The sequence below is a fragment of the Rana temporaria genome, chromosome 3, assembly GCF_905171775.1.
Source record: "Rana temporaria chromosome 3, aRanTem1.1, whole genome shotgun sequence".
Taxonomy (NCBI): Eukaryota; Metazoa; Chordata; class Amphibia; order Anura; family Ranidae; genus Rana; species Rana temporaria.
Window position 1 is genome coordinate 439,476,188 of NC_053491.1, and position 19,065 is coordinate 439,495,252.

General features: G+C 41.6%; 1 protein-coding gene across 3 annotated transcripts in view; it reads left to right on the forward strand.

Annotated features, from left to right (window-relative positions):
* PDE4A (phosphodiesterase 4A) overlaps positions 1–18,458 on the forward strand; it is a 114,020-nt gene extending 95,562 nt beyond the window's left edge. For all 3 annotated transcript variants that reach the window (XM_040346417.1, XM_040346418.1, XM_040346419.1), the window contains 5 exons: positions 669–768; positions 2,540–2,694; positions 10,211–10,333; positions 15,690–15,872; positions 17,097–18,458. In XM_040346417.1, coding sequence (XP_040202351.1) covers positions 669–768; positions 2,540–2,694; positions 10,211–10,333; positions 15,690–15,872; positions 17,097–17,489 — 954 coding nt within the window. In that variant the 3' untranslated portion in view covers positions 17,490–18,458. The remainder of the gene's footprint in view (positions 1–668; positions 769–2,539; positions 2,695–10,210; positions 10,334–15,689; positions 15,873–17,096) is intronic.
* Positions 18,459–19,065: the final 607 nt, after the last annotated feature.

Below are 19,065 nucleotides of genomic sequence, written 5' to 3' on the forward strand. Positions count from 1 at the left end.
CAAATTTTTCCTAATACTGTAATTGTAGCTGACAATTATAATTCTAAACAGAAGAAAACTGTCGCCTTGAGGCCACGGTGGCACTTGCCGTAGGCAGGAGTAAGGAGTATGCTCGTAATCCAAAGTACTTGCATATCAATGCGAGTTTCCCCATTGAAGTCAATGGAAACGAAAATAATTTGTTCCAAATTGACTTCAAAGGGATGCAATACTGAATGCGGCCAGAGGTGGAGGGGCGCCAGAGAGTGTCAAAAACGGCCAAAAAGGCCCGAGGACACTTCGGCTCAGCTCCTGCGCTTTCTGTACCTCAGGCCAAATGAGGTACTGCAGGCCTATTTTCGGCTCTGCTCGGCTTCTGCGCCCCGTACCTCAGGCCAAATGAGGTACTGCAGGCATATGTAGCTTGAATTCTGCTTGTCTTGCGAGTCAACATTAGCAAACCGATTCAGAATTTAAAAAAAACGTTGCTCGCAAATCAAAACGCTCTCAAACCAAGTTACTCTTAAACCAAGGTTCCAATATATAAATATATATATGTGTGTGTGTGTGTGTGTGTGTTTTTGGGGATAATTCACTGAGACTTGTTCTGGTCTTCTAGTATGGGTGCATTGTACACAACATATGAGGTGCCCTGTCTGTGTCTGATTGCTGATATCTTTCTTCCCCAGGCCGTGTTTACAGATCTGGAGATCCTAGCAGCATTGTTTGCTGCTGCCATCCATGATGTGGACCATCCGGGAGTTTCCAATCAGTTTCTTATTAATACAAGTAAGTGGATCCAGCATTTTGCATAGAGAAAGAAAATTATATCGTGGGGAAATTTCCAACGCACAAATGGTTTAGGGTAGCCGCTGGTTAAAACATCTGTCCAACTAATAAGGCCAGCTGTCGGCCCAGCCACCTTTCCTCCCCTTATGTTATAGAATTGTAGCATGGGATTATGCTTCTAAATATTTCTTGCATTTTAACTGACCACATAAAACAACTCTAGTGTCACTTGAGATTTTTAAAAAAGCAACTCGTTCTGTGAAAAAAAAGCAAGAAACAGAGTTGGGCATTTGTAAGAATTTAAATCTACACTGTAATATGAAATAATAATGTTCTAGTTATAATAATGTAATAGTGCAGCTGTATCTCTCAGGCATGGCTGTGTGTTTGGTATCTATAGTGTCACCCTTTACAAGCACAGATGTCAACCTTGTGTTAATATTGGCCCCCACAAAGGCTGATCTATCTCCTGTCTGAGCACAGGACTGACACCTGATTCTTTGGGGTAATAAAAGGAATTAAAACTGTCAAACAAAATGTTTTATGAAATACTGACATCACAATTGTCCGCCCCCCCCCCCCCCTTACCAATCTCAGTTAAAAATAAAAGGCAAAGTTGCCTTATAACGGCCATCAGCCATGCGGTGAGCAACATAAAAGAGAAATGCAGCCAAAGCTTGTTTGGCTGTACTTTTCCTGTGGATCTCATGAGTGCAGTTCATTCTGCACCCCTGTAAACTGTTTTCAGCAGACAGCAGTTGTAAGTCCGCTGTCTGCTGAAGTCACAGAGTCGGTACAAGCTTGGGCAAGATTGCAACAATGGCTCAGCCTCTCAGTGAGCTGCTGAGAGCCTGAGCTGGCCAGCCCAGCAATCCCAGTGAGTGGAGGGGCTTTGAGAATCGAGCGATCTGCGGTGTTTGATCGCTCAGTTCTCCGTTTCAGAGGTCAGATTTTTTCATCTGCAGGGGTTAATTGCTTGTTTTGGTTTAGGAAAACCCCCCACCAATTCTCTGCTTGTCACTGTAGCTTCTCACCCCCCACGCTCCAGCAGTCTAGGGTCCTGACAACATCAAGACCAAAACGGGGTCCATAGCCCTGCAATGAGACATGATGATGTTGAGGGACAGTCCACCACCAGAGCATGGGGGAGTGCCACCCGCCAGGGGAGCAGAGAATCAAGTGGGAAAAACGGTTTCTCCTCTCCCCTAGACATAAACAAGCTGTCATCCCTTGCAGTGTGGGCACAGCTCATACTGCAAGGGATCATTTTTAAATTGTCTGGTCTTTGGCTTTAAGCCCATCATCTCTCCTTGATGTAACAAGGAAACCAGCTTGACCTACATCAGCGAGGTAATGGGTGTAAGAAATCCAACACTTTTCCTGTGTAATACACTTGACTTCATCAGGGTCCCTGCATGCCTAATATGATAGGTTTGTATGATTTAGAACCAGTGTGCAAAATGTGTTTTCTTTTTAATTTATGAAACCAGATTTTAAAAAGTGATCTGCCTAACATGTCAGGCCAGGTCTGACTTTTGGAGTATTTATTTCATGCAGCTAAATAAAAATGACGTACAGTATATCTACACAAGTCCCTCAGTGATCAAATTGCAGTGATTAGGATGGCAGATTGGCTAAATTAGACTTTTTCCTTTTGTCCTTTTTTCACTCTGTCTATACAACCCAACACTGTAGAGCCTGTAAAGAGGCGAGTGGTGTGTGCAACTCCTATATATTTGTAACAAGCTCACTATTTTTTTGACACTCTTAGATTCAGAACTGGCGTTAATGTACAACGATGAGTCTGTATTAGAAAATCATCACCTGGCTGTAGGGTTCAAGCTACTTCAAGAGGAGAACTGCGACATCTTCCAAAACCTGCCCAAACGACAGCGGCAAACGATGAGGAAGATGGTGATCGATATGGTAAGCTAGCCCGATGTGTGTGAAGGTTGTGTTTTTTAGGCTAGGATTATGTGGGTAATTATTTTTGACTAGTCAGCAACTGACTTATCCACTGGTTGGCATTTTCTGTATTTACAGTGTATTGATTGCAGTTGTCTCCAAAGAATTAAAGGAATAGCTCCCAACTGTCCCTGATTTGGGACAAAGTCCCTCTGTCCTGTCCTGGTTTGTCCCTCATTTTGGTCTGATCTTTATAATTCTATATAAAACTTTCTCTTTAAAAATGTGTTTCCCAGTGCTAAACCTTTTCATCCAATTTCTAAATTGCTCATTTGTAAATTATAAAAGCCATTATAAAGGAATAATAGTGGTTTAAATAAAATCACTATATTTGTTTTGTTAAATTCCATTGATTTGTTCAAATCGTAATTCGGGATTTGTATTCTGAATTCGTAAATGAAATTTGTTGCATGACTTTTTTTTTTTTTTTTATTATTATGCGGATGAATAAATTATGAATCTGTCAAATTGAAAACTTTAGATTTTTTTCAATTTGAATGTGGCAACGTGAACAAACAAAAGAAAAATCTTGTGGGTTTAGCTAATTTTATTTTGTATAATTCTTCTTGAAGGGATCTTGGCAGGGGGTGTGTCCTATGCCTACATACTTTTACCAATAGGTGTGAATTTTTTTTTTTTTTTTTGTGTGTGGTTTAAAAAAACCTGGTCAGCTAAAGCTTTAGAATTAGATGAAAAATGTATAACCTTCAGTAAAAAACACACGTAGATCCAGAGATACAAGCACATACTTTATATGCAAACCTTGGCTTTTCCGGTAGATTTGAGACTGGTTTGTAGCACCATAACAAAGAATCGGAAGATCAATTTCCTTAAAAGACTTACTTTAGGGTAAATTCATAGCAGAATGTTTCAGGGGCATTATCACAGCACAAATATAATTAAAGTGCAAAAATTATTATAGGAGCACCTGTTGATCCCCTTATTTCTACTCCTGTACATTTTATTGTGCATTATTTTGTTTGGTATCTGGATCCTTCATGGATGCACACATTTGCTCTGATTTAATTTAACGAACTACTGTGGAATAAAGTAAGCCTTTTATAGATTTTAATTTGCTGATTTGTGTTCTGTGCAACAACATAGTGACCAGGTTTTCGTTGTTTTCTTGGTTTTGTAGAGTTGTTTTAAGTTTCCAGTGGGAATTCACAGGACTTATTGCAGAACTATGTGGAAAACCATAAATTATGATGCAGTCTTTCAGTCTGTGTGCTTTAGAACAAAAGTTTTTGTTTTTTCTTAGTCCATCTTTCCATTTGAACCTTTCTGTTATTCTTTTCATTTTCTGTAACCAACTAGATTGTCCAGCAACTTTGGAAGCTAGAGGAGTTAGGACCAGGGCTGGGACCAGAGGAGGGGTTTATCACCAGGGCTGGGACCAGAGGAGGGGTTAGGACCAGGGCTGGGACCAGAGGAGGGGTTAGGACCAGGGCTGGGACCAGAGGAGGGGTTAGGACCAGGGCTGGGACCAGAGGAGGGGGTAGGGGCAGAAGGGGAACTTACCCCAGACACATCGTTTCTGATGACATGCCTGATGAAGGGGTCCTGCATGACTCTGAGACGTTGCACTACACTCTTTTGTGATGTGATCTTTCTTTTATTAAAAAACGTTTGGACGAAATTGAAGATCATTTGTGTGCTGGCGAATATCTACATTAGTTTTTTTTCCTTCCAGTGACACCTCTGATACAAGAAAAAAATTTCACTTAAAGGAGAAGTTCACCCTTACACTAAAATCTCTATGTACACAGACCTCCATGATCTAACACTAACCTAGATAAGCCTGTTAAGAAGAAATCGGTATACATACCTTTTTTGAAACTATCCGGTCTACAGCAGCAGAAGCTCTGCAGAGGACACCGCCGACAACGGCTGTGAAATGAATTGGGAGTGACGTCACCCATAGACTTATTATGGGGCTTCCATTGTCGGCTGTGTCATCTGCACCCGCCTTCCCACAGTGAAGCCACGGCTGGCAGTTCAGCATGGGAACGGGTCGGATCGTCTTCAAAAAAGGTTTGTATATGCATGACGAAAACATTTGTTTAATTTAGATTCGTTAATCTAGGTATTTAGTTCAGTTAAATTCCGTTTATTCATTCAATTCGTATTCTGAATTTGTAATTGGAATTCGTTTTTTGACTTTTTCATATTTTCTTCCAATTTACAGGTTTTTGGTTTTGTTTTTTGATTCAAAACATTTAAATCGATTTTTACATTTTGAATCAGTCAAATTGAACACTATTTTGATATTTTTTTTTTTATTCGAATGTGGCAAAGTGAACAAACGAAAAATCTTCATCAAATGATAACAATAACTCTTTAAATCACCTTTGGCTTAACTAAAACAGTATTATTTTGAAATCATACCCAGTCTTTGAATATGTTTACAGTTCAAATTAGACTGAAATTCGATGTAAATTTAATTAGAATTTCTAAAATTCAGACAAATTTCATTTAGTTAGTCGGAGCATTTGGTCAACTTTGTTTATACTGTGATTCAGGTATTCAGATATATCTGAATCATCGAATAATGAAAAATTTGTATGAATATTTATTCGGAACAAAACGAACTGCACATATCTAGTATGTACAGTATATTTCTTTTTTACAGGGTTAGATAGGTTCGTGTTAGATTGTGGATGTCTGTAGATGCAGGGATTTTAGTGTTAGGGTGGACTTATCCTTTCATTCACACCACCAACTCATCGACATCTTTTCCTTCACCACAGCAAAGCCTAGGTTGAATCTGGGTTAGGGTCGAGTGACTCAGGGAGGCTGAATGACTCTTCAAGCAGCACCTCTGGTAACTCCCCTTGCTCTCTGGAACCCTGGAGAAGCTTCCAGAAGTGGAGGATGCAGTCTATGAGGAGGTGCTTGGAGTATTCATGAGGGCCCCAGCCAATACCCAGTAGGTGGGTTGGCAGGGGATGGGCGCTTCTCAAATACTCTGGGGTCATGCCAGCAGGGGCAGTCGGGTGGAAGATGGAAATGGAGTGCTGAGGAGGTTGTCGTGACCCTAAGGGTGCCCTCCAGTCTGGGGAGGTGACCTCGGGCCTGGGGCTCGGGTGCTGGAGTGACCTTATACAACAAGGAATCCTTGCCTGGGTGCACTGGAGCAATTATGAGGCTATCAGGAGAGAGTCAGCACGTCCGGTAGATCTGGTGAGTGTCAGTCTGGGAGGACTGGTGAGTGTCAGTCTGGGAGGACTGTGGTAAAGTAGCCAGCAGAGCTAGTCATAGAGGCTGCTGCAGCCAGGAGGGCTGCCAGGGCCTGAAGAGGTGGTGCTGGGATTAGTGACCATAGGAGCAAGTGCAGTAAATGTGTTGGTGGTATCAATCTACATCCTACAAGTATATGGGCTGTGAGTCTCTGCCTGTTTTCGGCCAGTGCTACAGATTTTTACATAGTGACACCACTGGTGATCCTGCAAGAATGTGAAGTGCTGGAGGAAGGGAAGGCACTGTATATACTAGAAGTTGTCCCTGAATATGTTTCTAAAGTCAAGTGGACATCCCATATTACCCCTACTCCCATCCAAGTTTTATCCCCTCAGTAAAATACAAAAAGTACTGGACTGTTTTCGGACTCTGTGAAATTCGGTGTGCCTGTCTGTGCAGGGTGGGGAATCCCAATTCACCGGCGACTCCTACCTCCTACGTGGGGGGGGGGGGGGTGCTACATTTGTATAATGTGTAACATTTTGTTAATAACTTTGTGTAATCTGGATTTTTTTTTATAAAATTATCCCTTGTCGCTACAGACATTTTTGACCAGAAAATTTACCGGATTGTGTAATCAGACACGTGTGATCCATCCCTTAACGCAGGCCAACAAACACGACATTACTGACTTACATTAGCACCATCCTCCTGTTACTTGTATGCCAATGAATAATGCATGAGAGCAGCTAAGCCTGACACAACACCCCTGAAAACTGGTACATGTCCGAGGCAAGGAAAAACATTGGAAATCTCCAGGAAGTGGGAGGGGCTGGGGCAGTTATCCATGAACATTAGTACTGGGTAATTTCATAGATTTACTGCACCCCATTCCTAAACTGAAAGAAAGGGGCAAGGAAGGCTGTACCCTTTCTTTAACTGTTTTTTTTTTTTTGGAGGATTGTTCTTAACCCCCCCCCCCCCCCACTGCTGTGAGTTGTTCCTGATCTACATCCCAGCACCAGCTGCTGAACTGATCATGGACCTGGAAGGGAATAGCATAGAACACAGCTTCTATGGTTTACAATGTACCCCAATATTCAAACAATCTCCTGGATGCAGGAGGAGCTGCACGCTTGTTTTAGAATGGACATGACATATGTAATACCCCATTGTCACCTAGGGTGATGGTATAGCCCTTAAGGGTGTGGACTACATCCCTGGCAGTGAAGGAGTTTAAGCCCTATAACTGGGGATAGGTGTATGCCATGCGTTATGAAGCAAAAGTAGTATAAGCTTAGACAGGCATAATGGTCAGTGACAGGAATGGGTTTGCTAACAGGTGAGTTAAAGAGATTAAAAACATGCTGCGGATGTAAAGTTCAGGCACCTTTAAATCCATTAAAAACCCTGAAGATACAGCCAAATTCCAGGCTATTCTGTTAGGAACAGTTGCAAGGTCCTGCGCCACACACTGTTTGTCTATCACTGTGAGGAACAGCTTTACTTGCCAGTAAGAATGTGCAAGAGACAGGGAGGTGGCAAGCAAGTTACAGCACTATGAGGAAGTGTTGATTCGCCAGTCATAACGGTACAGCATTTGGCCATATCTAAAGGCTTTTTGAAGCTGCTACAGTTATTTGCACCTGTAGATGTCTACAGCAGTTATTTTTTTTCTAGAAACAGGTTGCCTTTAAAAGGGATCTGCCAAGTCCATTCCTTCAAGGCGGATAATTTATTTTTGTTCCCATGTGGAATTGAAAATGCCCTTGCTTGATGACTCAATGATGTCAATGGACACAAGTGAACAAATGTCATCAGCACACAAAAAAGGGTCCAACGCTTTATTTACGTGGTCACATGGTAAACATAAGGCAACGTAGCGGAGCCTCCGAAACAATGCCTTATGTTAACCATGTGACCACGTAAATAAAGGTTTGTGCCCGTATTTAAAAATCCTTTTTGTCTGCTAATAAATTTAAAATAAATGTTGGTATAATGTGAAAGATGTTGTTACGCCGAGTAAATAGATACCCTACACGTCACGCTTTAAAATTGCACAAACTTGGGGAATGGCGCCAAACTTCAATACTTAAAAATCTCCATAGGCAACACTTTAAAAATGTTCACAGGTTACATGTTTAGAGTTGGAGGAGGTTTACATATGTTAAAACAAGTCCTTATACTGGTTAAAGTGGAGGTTCACCCAAATTTATAACTTCTTATTAAACAGAAGTGCTCAGTATGTCTATTCACAGTTCGCACTTTAAAAAATGTAAAAACTTTTCCATACCTTATATCTTGCTCATGAACCAGGCACTTCCTGAATTCAATCGTGCGGGACTGGGCGTGCCGCTTGGTCTCCGATCGCCGCATTGATTCATGGGATTGATGACGAGTCTCTCGTCACGCTGACCATGAGAATACTGTTTTGACCAGCAGCAGAGCAATTCTCGCGAGATTTTAGATGTCACATGACTCTGCAGCCGGTCATGTGACGGTCACGTGACGAGGGCGGATACAATTCCGTCATTTTAACTCATGGAAAACTTCCGCATCCTGGAAGTAAATACTGGAGGGCTTCAGAGTGCCCACAACTAAGATGGAAATGTCCATCTTATGTTTTTATAAAATATATTTTTCGGGGAAATGAAAATCCTGGCGGCTGCAATAATGGGACTGGTGAGTAAACGATATGCTATGTGAACAGCGGGAGACTAATATTTAAAAAAAAAAACGTATTTGCGCAGAACCCCCGCTTTAAATTAATAAACCTTCGAGAAATAATGAAGGTGCTATATATAATCGGAGAATAGTTTAGGTTCTATTCTTTTATTATATAGATTATACATGGCACTTTCATTAGTTCTCATAGTTTACAAATTTAACCGACATAAGGACTTGTTTTAAACACTTCCTTACAGGGCACTTAAACCCCCTTCCTGCCCAGACCAATTTTCAGCTTTCAGCGCTGATGCATTTTGAATGCCAATTGCGCGGTCATACAACACTGTACCCTAATTATATTTTTATAATTTTTTTCCCACAAATAGAGCTTTCTTTGATCACCTCTGCGGTTTTTATTTTTTGCGCTAAAAAACAAAAAAAGACAGGACATTTTGAAAAAAACACAATATTTTTTTACTTTTTGTTAGAATAATTAAAAAAAAAAAAATTTTCTCAGTTTGGGCCGATACGTATTCTTCTACATATTTTTGGTAAAAAAAAAATCACAATAAGCGTATATTTATTGGTTTGCGCAAAAGTTATAGCGCCTACAAAATAGGGGATAGATTTATGATTTTTTTTAATTTGTTACTAGTAATGGCAGCGATCTGCAATTTTTGTCAGGTCTGCGATATTGCGGCGGACACATCGGACACTTTTAACACTATTTTGGGACCATTCACATTTATACAGCAAACAATGCTATAAATATGCACTGATTACTGTATAAATGTGACTGGCAGGGAAGGGGTTAACACTAGGGGGCGAGGAAGGGATTAAATGTATTCCCTGGGAGTGATTCTTACTGTAGGGGGAGGGGACTGACTGGGGGAGGTGACCGATCTGTGTCCCTTTGTACAAGGAACACAGCATCGGTCTCCTCTCTCCCTGACAGGACATGGTGCTCCAAGTTTACACACAGAGCTCCACTTCCTGCCTCTGTAACTGCTGATCGTGAGTACCTGGCGCATATCACGGCCGCCAGGCACGCGCATTGGCATCACGTGACACGCCGGGCACAGTTTTTTCCCGTGGCACGCACATGGAATGTAAACAGCAGGACGTGCAGGGACGTCCACCCAGCAGTTGAGAGCTGCGCTGTGGAAGTCTTTCGTCTATAGCGCGGTTCTCAAGTGTTTAATAAAATCAGGACCGTTGGTAGCTAATGAGAATCAAATACGTAATTTGTGAATATGTAAACTGTGTGTATCTGGCTCTGATACTAACCAGTGCCTCACCAGCCACTGACTGCACGTCCCTGGCTTAGAATAAATGCTGATGTAAAATAAAGGTAAGTAGGTCGAGTGTATTTGAACAGACTGTGTAGGTAAGGCTGTCAAACAAGAGCCCTACACATTTTTAAAGCTAAAGTAGCCATTTTGGCCAACAGACTACCCTTCATAACTTTTTATCTTTTGTATGACTGATCATTTTCGCTCTGCTAATAAAGTTGGACAACTCAAGATGATGATCACCATATGTATGTTTTCCATTGTCTCTAACATTGAACTTGAGGATCTGTATAAGGGAAAATATATTCCAAAATTGACAGTTTGATTTCTTCTATCAGGTTCTAGCCACCGACATGTCTAAACACATGAGCCTGTTGGCTGACCTAAAGACCATGGTGGAGACCAAAAAGGTGACCAGTTCTGGTGTCTTGTTGCTGGATAACTACACAGACAGGATACAGGTCGGTATTCGGAGGAATATAGAGCTCTGATGTAGTCTCTATTTTTTGCATTTTATACTACAGGAAGCCAGTTATACATAGCCACACTATAGACAACGGTGGTAACATGGACTTAAAGTATACCTGTTTTGTTGTAACAGTAAAATAGGCCCTCTTCGGAGAAAAAGCCTATACTTGTAATTAGGGTTGTCCCGATACCATTTTTTTAGGACCCAGTTCAAGTACTCGCCGATACCGATTACCGAACCTTTTTTTTAATCTCACGTGACAGTGGCACATGTATCAGTAGTTTTTTATTTTATTTTTTACAATTTAAATAAAAAAAAGTTTATCCATTTTTTTTTTTTTTACAATGCTTTCTTTTTTTTTTAAAGGGTGGGGTGTGGACAGTGTCAGTGTGTTTTTTTTTTTTTTTTAATACATTTTTGTATTTATTGCAATTTTTTTTTATCAGCCCTGTTGGGGGGCTTTGGTGAGATATCCGGGGTCTTAACAGACCTCTGACATCTCCCCTTTGAGACAGGGAATGGGACTAGGGACACAGATTCCCCAGTCCATTTCTCTGCAGCTTCAGCTGCGCTGAAAATGAATGGAGAGAAGACAGCAGCTTCTCTTCATTCATAAACTGAAACATTGTAAACACAGTTTACGATGTTTCAGTTATGTGAATGGACAGAGTAAGTGGTTACTGACTCTCTACATTCGGAAAAGGTAGGAGCCGGATTTACCAGCTCCTACCTCCACTCTCCATCCTGACACATGGAGGAGGAGAACGGAGGGGGACAGGTCAGCACGGAGGGGGACAGGGCAGCACAGAGGGGGACACGGAGGGGGACAGGGCAGCACAGAGGGGGACACGGAGGGGGACAGGGCAGCACGGAGGGGGACAGGGCAGCACAGAGGGGGATAGGGCAGCACGGAGGGGGACACGGTAGCACGAAGGGGGACACGGAGGGAGATGGCAGCACGAAGGGGGACACAGAGGGAGACGGCAGCACGGAGGGGGACACGGAGGGAGACGGCAGCATGGAGGGGGACAGCAGCAGAACGGAGGGGGGCTGAATGAGGATACAGGGACAGTCAGCGGTGATCGGTGCTTGTAACTCCCCCACCGCACTGATCACCCTGACTGTCCAGGTATCGGGTGAAGCATCGGAGCATTTGCCTGAGTACAAGTACTCGGGCAAATGCACAGTATCGGTACTGATACTAGTATAGGTATCGGGACAACCCTACTTGTAATTGCAATACACTGAGCTCCAGCCACTACACAGCACTATACAAAATGTGACGTGGCATTTCCATTATGTGTACCTCAGTACAGATCCTCCATGGTCCCATTCTCTTTTACATCCAGCTATAAAATGACAAATTCCTGAAAGGAATTACATTAACAATGTCTTTACTGAATGCCTGCAGGTTCGCCAGTCAAACAATAGATAAGTGTTAGCACCAAACTCTAGATTGGCAGTATCAATGGAAAATTCTTAAGTGCATTTTGTCTAACAAAATATCAAACCATTTTAAGAACATCCTTCATTCGCCCTACAGATTTTCAAGTGCAGGGGTCTCCAAACTTTCTAAGCAAAGGGCCAGTTTATTATGCTTCAGACTTAGGGGGGCTGGCCATTGGGAGTAGAAAATGTTTTGGCATCAGTGGGAGTATACAATATCACATCTTTAGTATTATAGGAATTATTAGTGCCCCTTCGTTGGTGTCAGTGGGAGCAATAGTGCTCCATTGTTGGTGGCAGTGGGAGGAATAATTCCCCATTGTTGGTGTTAGTGGGATGGAATAGTGCCCCATCGTTGGTTTCAGTGGGGGAAATAGTGCTCCATTGTTGGTGTCAGTGAAGGGGGAATAGCACCCCATTGTTGTATGTGTATACCACTGATACCCATTGTTAGTATCAGTGGAAGGAATAGTGTCCCTGCGTAGGTATCAGTAGGAGGAATGGTGCCCCAAGGGCTAGACAAAGAGAGATCACTGTTCTAGTGTGTTTTAAAGATTTTCCATCAAAAGCAGAATCTTGTTATCTCGTCTAACCTCTTCCCCCCGAACACATGGGGCCAGATTCACGTAGAAGTGCGGCGGCGTAACGTATCGTAGATACGTTACACCGCCGCAAGTTTTCATCGCAAGTGCCTGATTCACAAAGCACTTGCAATGAAAACCTACGCTGGCGGCCTCCGGCGTAAGCCCGCGTAATTCAAATGGGCATGTGCCATTTAAATTAGGCGTGCTCCCGCACCGGACCTACTGCGCATGCTCCGTTTCGAAATTCCCGCCGTGCTTTGCGCGAAGTGACGTCATTTTTTCGAACGGCGATGACGTGCGTAGCGTACTTTCGTATTCCCGGACGTTTTACGCAAGACAAAAACAATTTTACATTTCGACGCGGGAACGACGGCCATACTTTAAACAGCACATGCGTGTGCTGTCTAAAGTTAGGGCAGGTCAAACGACGCCTAAAATTGCGACGGGAAACTATACTAGCGACGACATACCGAACGCGAAAATCCATCGTGGATCGCCGTAACTGCTAATTTGCATACCCGACGCTGGAATACGACGCGAACTCCACCCAGCGGCGGCCGCGGTATTGCATCTTAAGATCCGACAGTGTAAAACAATTACACCTGTCGGATCTAAGGGCTATCTATGCGTAACTGATTCTATGAATCGGTCGCATAGATACTCTGAGAGATACGACGGAGTATCTGAGATATTCTGTCGTATCTCCGCCGTGAATCTGGCCCATGGTGTAAATGTGCTTACAGTATGAACTGTAATATTTTTTTTAAACCTACTCCGCTCATGTTGCAATGTTTAGATAATGGTCTTTTATAAATATGGAGGTAACAAAGTGCTATTCAACTTTTTTTCAGATAGTCAGATAATTCTCTGCAGGTCCGTTATATGCATGGCATGTATTTGTGCAAATTCTTTTTCAGTTCTTACCTGCTTTTGTTCTATGGATAAAATAAGCCATTTTGTACCTGTGCCAATTTCAAGGGTAACCCTTCTACAGTCGCCTTGTCAGTCTCTGCACTCTAATCGGAGAATAAGTAAATAGGAAAAGTACTTGGTCAATCACATTAGCAAAAAATAATTTTACAGTATTGCCAAGGAAACATATTTTTGGAAACGGAGGCTGCAGATTCAAAGCAATTCTTAATTAATTATTATTAAAGTGATACTAAACACACACTGTTTAATTTGTATTGTCCATTCTATTTCTGTATATGGTGGTACTGTAATTATTTATCTAAAATAAAACAAATCTAGGTACCCTTTTCCTCAGCGATATACAGCTGTCACATGGCCCAGATCTTTCCCAGCCTGTCTGCAGGTAAACAGTGGAAAGACGAGCTTCTAGTCCTCTGCTTCTGGTAACATGTTCAAACAGCCTTCAAAATAAGAAATTAATATCCATAAACTGTTTTAAATTTTCTTACAAATATATATTTGAAATCAAACCTTTATTCTTTTTTGGCAATAACATGGTGTGGGCGGATTTCTGTCAGCCACAGCCTGTGTGTTGGAATAAGAGGGAGGTGACTTCTCCATCAATCTACATGTAATATCCCGCCCCCATTGTGTTTAGCTGGTTAGTGGGAATGAAAAAGGGAGGGAGTGGGCTGTCATTTACCACTTTGTATACGGCCACCTGTGTGATTCTATAGCCACATGGGCTGCTCAGATGTGTTATGGAGGAAATGCTTTAGCATAGAAACTCACTGAAAACTGAGCATGTGTAGAGCTGCCAACACAGCTCTGCAAAATCTCCAACTGCAGTGGGGACATGGACAGAAGGGGGAGATGAAGAGCAGCAGGATCAACCAGGTTGTTTGCAGAATACAGAAAACAAATCTCATAGTGACCGAGTATAAACAGCATGTAATACAGCATTTATTGATAGTGTTTAGTGACACTTTAGGAAACTACTTTATAACTTTGGTTGTTTTTTTCTTTTTTAGGAAAAGTTTCCTTTTTTAAATATGGCAAATGGGGAACAGAAAGCTTGAGTCTTATAAAGAATAAACCACCCATTACTGGGGCTCAATGTGTCTGAACTCTTTGGGCCAGATTCATGTAGAAATCCAGCGCCGTAACGTATCCCATTTACGTTACACCGCCACAAGTTTTCAGCGTAAGAACTTGATTCACAAAGCACTTGCCTGTAAACTTGCGGCGGCGTAGCGTAAAGCCGTCCGGCGCAAGCCCGCCTAATTCAAATGGGGCGTGTATCATTTAAATTAGGCGCGTTCCCGCGCCGAACATACTGCGCATGCTCCGTTTTGAAATTTCCCGTCGTGCTTTGCGCGAAATGACGTAATGTTTTGAACGGCGACGTGCGTTACGTACTTTCGTATTCCCGGACGACTTACGCAAAAAAAAAAAAATTTAAATTCGACGCGGGAACGACAGCCATACTTTAACATGGGCTGTCTATTTTTACACCACCTAAATAGCAGCTGTAACTTTGCGACGGGAAAAGCCGACTAGCGACGACGTAAGAGAATGCGACGAACGCGCGTACCTTCGTGGATCGCCGTAAACAGCTAATTTGCATACCCAACGCAGAAAACGACGCAAACTCCACCCAGCGGGCGCGGATGTATTGCATCCTAAGATCCGAAGGCGTACGAAGCCGTACGCCTGTCGGATCTTAGCCAAATGCCGTCATATCTTTGTTTGTGAATTCAAAATAAAGATACGACGCGGCAAATTTGAAAGTACGCCGGAGTATCAGCAGATACTCCGGCGTACTTTTTCTGTGAATCTGGCCCTTTGGCTATAATAACCAGTTGGGTTGCCCCTTTCTTGACCGTTAGGGCAGGTTAGGAAATGAAAGGAAAAATCTGGTTAGCATGGCCAACACAATTGTTTCCATGCAAGTTCATGCATATTTCCCGTCTGTCAAGGCTAAGTAAACGAAGTGGTAAACCCAACTAAGTAAAAAACTAGACATAGAACACTGTGCATGTGAAATGCCCAAGTAACAGAAAAAATTATCCCTTATGAAGATCTGAGCCCCTTTCTGTGTCACTTCACCAAGACATATGGAGAAGTTTGAATTTTCTGTCCTGTATATAGTATGGCTACACAGCCTCAGCATGTCCTGTCCACATCTGGACTAGGAAAGAAAACATTGTATTGGTGACACCTCAAACTTTTGATTTGAATTGATGGATTTTGTTATCCGCAAACTGTGCTGGTTTTTATATTCACGTGTATTTATTTTCTTCTTGCTGTTTTTACCTATTTCAGCATTGCTTTATTCATTAGATGAACGATCCCCTTTAAGTTGATCATGTGTCTGATTGCTTTGTTGTCTGTCTGCTGCCACAGGTTCTTCGCAACATGGTGCACTGTGCGGATCTAAGCAACCCGACCAAACCACTGGAACTGTACCGTCAGTGGACTGACCGCATCTTGGAGGAGTTCTTCAGACAGGGAGACAAGGAGAGGGAGCGGGGGATGGAGATAAGTCCTATGTGTGACAAGCACACTGCCTCTGTTGAGAAATCACAGGTACGTTTCCATATTGGATACAAAATCCTCCCTCCCTAAATGCCCAGTCTTTGTCCTGAATGTCTTACGGCAATACCAAATAGGCCCTGTCATGTATGGAAGAGAAATCAACTTTTAGGTAGTAGTTGTTGACTTAAAAGCTGGACCAATGTAATTATGTAAAACATATTTTTTTATTTTAATGGTGTTTTATCAGTTTTACCATTAACAAAACTTATAACACCAAACAGGCTACGCAATGACAGGCCAGCAAGATATACTGATATATAGGCATTTGCCTTCAAAAGGTACACAAATAGCATTTACAAAGCCCATCATAAGTACAATCTTAATACACAGCTGGTGAATGCACAACTTCAAGGGGTTGTAAACCTTCCCGTTGTAAAAACATCCAAAAGTTACAGGCCCCCCAACCCCCCCTCCACCCCAGTTTACTTAACTGAGCCCTCGAAAATCCTGCGTTGACCGAGGTTGATCTCGGCCCGGTCTTCTCAGCTCTTCATTGGATAGATTGATAGCAGCGCAGCCATTGGCTTCCGCTGCTGTAAATCAGATCCAATGATGCGGGCGCCGAGGGGCAGAGCCGAGTCTGGCATTCGTGTCTATGGACGCAAATGCTGGACTCGGGAGCGCTCCTGCAAGGTAAACCCCTTGCGAAAAGCGCTTCCCAGACGGGGTTAGCTGATGCGGGGAGGAGCCGAGACAGCCGATGAGGGACCCCAGAAGACGAGGTTCAGGGCCACTCTGTAAAAAAGCGAGCTGCACAGCGGAGGTAAGTATAACATGTTTGTTATTTAAAAAATAAATAAAAACATTTTGAACCTTTACAGTCACTATAAGGTAAGATATCCAATATAGGCAAGTTATAAGGCACACAAATGACCTATCTGGATCAGAGCCACCAGAGCATCTTATTGCCTGAAACGGCAGAGATCCAACTCAACCAAATTTTATCAATTTTTTTTGGACATCCCTTAATGGTATAAGTCAATTTGTACATAGGTGGCGTCTTATTAATTCGATTTACATATGCAAGCTAGGGGGATCTGGTTGTTTTTCAGAGATTAGACACAAGTTTTTAGCTGTGGTGCTCAGAAATGACCAGTAAACGAAAGGGCTGAAATTGCAGTGAGGTTCTGTTATGCAACCATATTATAAATTATTATAAATCAGTTGAACCCTTTATACAATGTCTACATCCCATGTGTTTCTGTACATCAACAGGTTGGCTTTATTGATTACATTGTCCATCCGTTGTGGGAGACCTGGGCGGATCTTGTTCACCCAGATGCTCAGGATATCCTGGACACCTTGGAGGACAACCGGGATTGGTACCAAGGCATGATACCTCAAAGCCCATCCCCGCCACCAGATGATTCAGACAAAGATGATGAAACCGGTATGGAAAAGTTCCAGTTTGAATTGACACTGGAGGAAGAAACGGAGGAATCTGACAGGGACCGGAACGGCGGCTTTGAGGAGGAGGAGGGCTGTGCGCTCCAAACACCTGAGATCTTAGAACCTGAGCTGGACATTGAAGAAGACCCCACAACACAGGAAGAGTCACCAGAACAGACTGACGACCAATTAAACGACACATCTTCTGCGGAATCCTGAACTTTACCGACAGGAGACAATTAACTCTAAGACGTTTAATAACACACAAAGACATGTTTTAAACATGGAGATCAAAATGTGCTTAATTTCCAGTTTCATATTTATTTATTTTTGTCTTTTTTTTTTTTTTTTTTGAAGGTTGTTTTTGTATTCTCAAGGGGAACAAACACAATTACTGTAGATTCCGATACTTTGCACAGAATAGGAGTTTGTTGCCATAAGTAAGTTACAACACACTCTCTACAAAAAAAAAAAATCTATGTGGTTTTTTTTTCTTACTTTTTTTTTTTTTTTTAGTGCTCTTTCTTTTTTTTTGAAAAACAAAAAACTATTTATTTCCCTTTCAAACGGATGCAACAAGGAAACCAAGTTCCGTTCCTATTTTTGCGCATGCAATGACAAAGCCATTTTTATTTTTAATTTTGCTTTTTTTGGGGGGATGAACAAAAGTACCCATCAAGGACTGAGCAGAATTTTTTTTAAATTACTTTTTTTTTTAATTTGTAAAACAAAGAGAAACCTACCGTCTCAGCCAAGCTGAGCTTACTTCTCAGAGTGTTTTATTCCATCTGAGAGTGACGTAGGGTTCCAGAGACTGTGGAAAAGGTGTGTGCCTTTTATGTACTTGTATCTCTGTGTCTTTTGTTGTGTGGCAGATTGGCGCTCCCATGGCAAAGGTTTCTGGGTAAAACAAAATGGCAGCACCGATGTTGAGAGGTGTGTTAGGGCTTTACTTTCACCTTCTCCAAGGGGTTCACAGTGTTCTGTTCATATGAGGTGGAATGTTCTAGAACTGACCTTTCCACTGCCAGAGAGGCAGGTGGAACCCAACTCGAAATCACCCTCTGTTTGGTAGCCAAACGGTAAAAAGAATGTGGAAATTTATAGCCTCCAAAAGACATATATATTTTATTTTGGTACAAAAAAGTAATATTTTATTTCAATCTTCAACTCTCTCTTTATCTTAAATCTCTCAAAAGTATATATATATATATATATATATATATATATATATATATATATATATATATATATATATATATATATATATATATATATATATATATATATATTATTTTATAAATGCATTTAATTTATTGATCACCTTTTTTCACAAAATCCACTTCAATGCCATAGAACTGCAAAAATTGTGGTGTTTGCTGATTTAAAAAAGAAAAAAAAAAGCATAAAAGAAAAGCTAGGATGTTCTGATATGGGAGACAGAGAGATTGTAATTGTCTGAGCCTCTTGCAGCTTTGCCGACGGTCTTCCTTACCCTTATTCCTTTTTCTCTCTTGCACACGCTGTCAATACACTGAGGAGGTTTTTATTTTAGGAGACGGCAAGCTGTAAAAGCAACTGCAGGGTAGAAAAAAATAAAATGTATATTTTAATTTTTTTCACCAGCAGTTTTTTTTTTCTTTTGCTTTTTTTTTTTTATATATGTTTTGTTTTAATAATGTTTATATATTTTGTATTATTTATTTGAATGTCTTTGTTGCCAAAATGTTTGCATATCTGTAAGCTGCTTCTATGAAAGACTGACATTCTACATGATTTGTGTTTTTCACTCTCG